At 37.0% G+C, this 2019-nt stretch overlaps 1 protein-coding gene across 1 annotated transcript; it reads right to left on the bottom strand.

Moving 5' to 3' along the window:
- Nucleotides 1-664: 664 nt before the first annotated feature.
- LOC131486661 (olfactory receptor 5T1-like) lies at nt 665-1672 on the bottom strand. The gene has a single exon (XM_058686553.1). The coding sequence runs from the start codon at nt 1655-1657 to the stop codon at nt 665-667; it is 993 nt and encodes a 330-aa protein (XP_058542536.1). The 5' UTR covers nt 1658-1672.
- Between the last annotated feature and the right edge of the window lie 347 nt (nt 1673-2019).

Below are 2019 nucleotides of genomic sequence, written 5' to 3'. Positions count from 1 at the left end.
ATATGTACAATTTTATTAAGAAGTGCTAAACTTAAAAATAAAACAGTCAATTATTTTAGTTGCAAAATGGGTTTATTCAATGTAGCAGAGAATTGTACTTTGGGCCATGCAAGCTATGGTAAAAAAAAAACATTGGCAAGTCCAGAGAAAGAGGAGAAGGACAACTCTTTTATAAAAGACAGAGAGAGTTGGGAAGGGCTCTTGTAAACAAAAGTCTTTAGGAGTAAGTTGAGAGTTCAAGTATAGTGGTTTTGCATTGCATGAGTTGTGACAGTCCTTGGCTGGCTGGGCTGTAGTCAGGGGAGGAGGAAACCTTTCTTCCTCTTGCTGGGGTAGTAAAGTCTGGAATTCATCCTTTTGGGAATACAAGATACATCTCTTCCTTTTGGTTCTGTTGACCACAAGTGGAAGGACATAAGTGCTCTCCCTGCTGGTCTCTTGATTCCCATCTTAAATGAGTTTCCCTTTATTCAATTTCACAGAAGCAAATGGATGACAGTTTCTGCTTATGTAAAAACTGCTTTGGTGGTGAGTTGACTATGATCTTTATTTACAAATGTCCCAAAATAACAGAAATACACTAATTAATGAAAACAAATCACTTGAATCATAGCTTTTTGTCTGAAGACATTTCCATTAATTTTCATTTCTTTCAATTTAACGTTTAGTGTGAAAAGTATACTTTATTGGCAAACCAGTTTTTACCAAACACTCTTTTCATTGCATCTTTCACATCTTTGTTCCTCAAACTATAGATGATGGGATTCAGCATAGGAATCACAATCGTGTAAAATACTGACACTATCATATCATGATCCAAAGCATAGCTGGAATTAGGTCTCACATACATGAAGAGAACCGTACCGTGAAAAATTGATACTCCAGTTAGGTGAGAGCCACACGTGGAAAAGACCTTCCGCCTCCCTTCAGCGGAATGCATCCTCAGAATGGCCAACAGAATAAAACCATAGGATACCAGGACTATGAGGATAGTGGATATCTCAATAGATCCCGCAAAGTAAAAGACTAGCAGTTGGTTTATGTGAGTGTCAGAACAAGAAATAGCGAGAAGAGGAGGGATGTCACAAAAGACATGTTTAATTTCATTGGATGCGCAGAAGGATAGACTAAAAGTAGCCACGGTGTGTAAAGTAGCATGCAGAAAGCCACCAACATAGCAGGAAATTATGAGCGGCACGTAGACTCTGGGTGACATTCTAACTGAATACAGGAGAGGGTTGTAGATTGCTACATATCGATCATAAGCCATTGCAGCTAAGATAAAACATTCCGTGGTTCCGAAAGTAACAAAGAGAAACATCTGTGCTGCACATCCAAGGAATGAAATGGCTTTATTCTCTGACAAGAAATTGACTAACATTTTTGGGGTGACAGCTGAAGAGTAGCAGGCATCCAGGAATGATAAGACACTCAGAAAATAGTACATAGGGTTATGGAGCCGAGAATCCCCAATGACCAATAAAACCATTCCCAAGTTTCCCATCATCGTAAAAAGATAGATTGCTAGAAATAGGAAAAATAGGAAAACTTGCAGCTTAAAATCATTTGTGAAGCCCATCAATATAAATGTCGTGACTTCAGTCACATTTTCCATCTGAATCCTGTATAAATCTAAATCTGATGGCACTGCTGACATTTCAGATTTTATTTATAGGTTTTAAAGACAATACATCTTTTTTTTTCTTGGAAAATGCAATCTACTCAATCATAGCCTCATGTCTATTTCTTAGAAGGACATATTGATACCTTTGGCAGTCAAGGAATAGGCAGCAATGAAGCAGTTGGGTCCAAGTGGATGCATCACCCTGTTCAAACAAATTAAATAAATTATTTCATTTCATTGTTGGCTCCACTTGCCATGTGAAAAATAGTGGCACTTCTTGTGGTTTGATTCCTAGTTTATTTTCTGCTAAATTTAATGCCCCTTAGTTTCATATTACATCATCTTAAAATTCAGAAAGATAAATAAATATAGGAATTTTGAATACAAAAATATTA

This window comes from Neofelis nebulosa, chromosome 10, assembly GCF_028018385.1.
Source record: "Neofelis nebulosa isolate mNeoNeb1 chromosome 10, mNeoNeb1.pri, whole genome shotgun sequence".
Classification (NCBI taxonomy): Eukaryota; Metazoa; Chordata; class Mammalia; order Carnivora; family Felidae; genus Neofelis; species Neofelis nebulosa.
The sequence above is the reverse complement of the archived record's forward strand: the minus strand, read 5'-3'. Positions and strand labels throughout refer to the sequence as shown.

Bases quoted from the DNA above. Each gene is read 5' to 3' on its own strand.
- LOC131486661 (XM_058686553.1), bottom strand. From the start codon at position 1,657: ATGTCAGCAGTGCCATCAGATTTAGATTTATACAGGATTCAGATGGAA.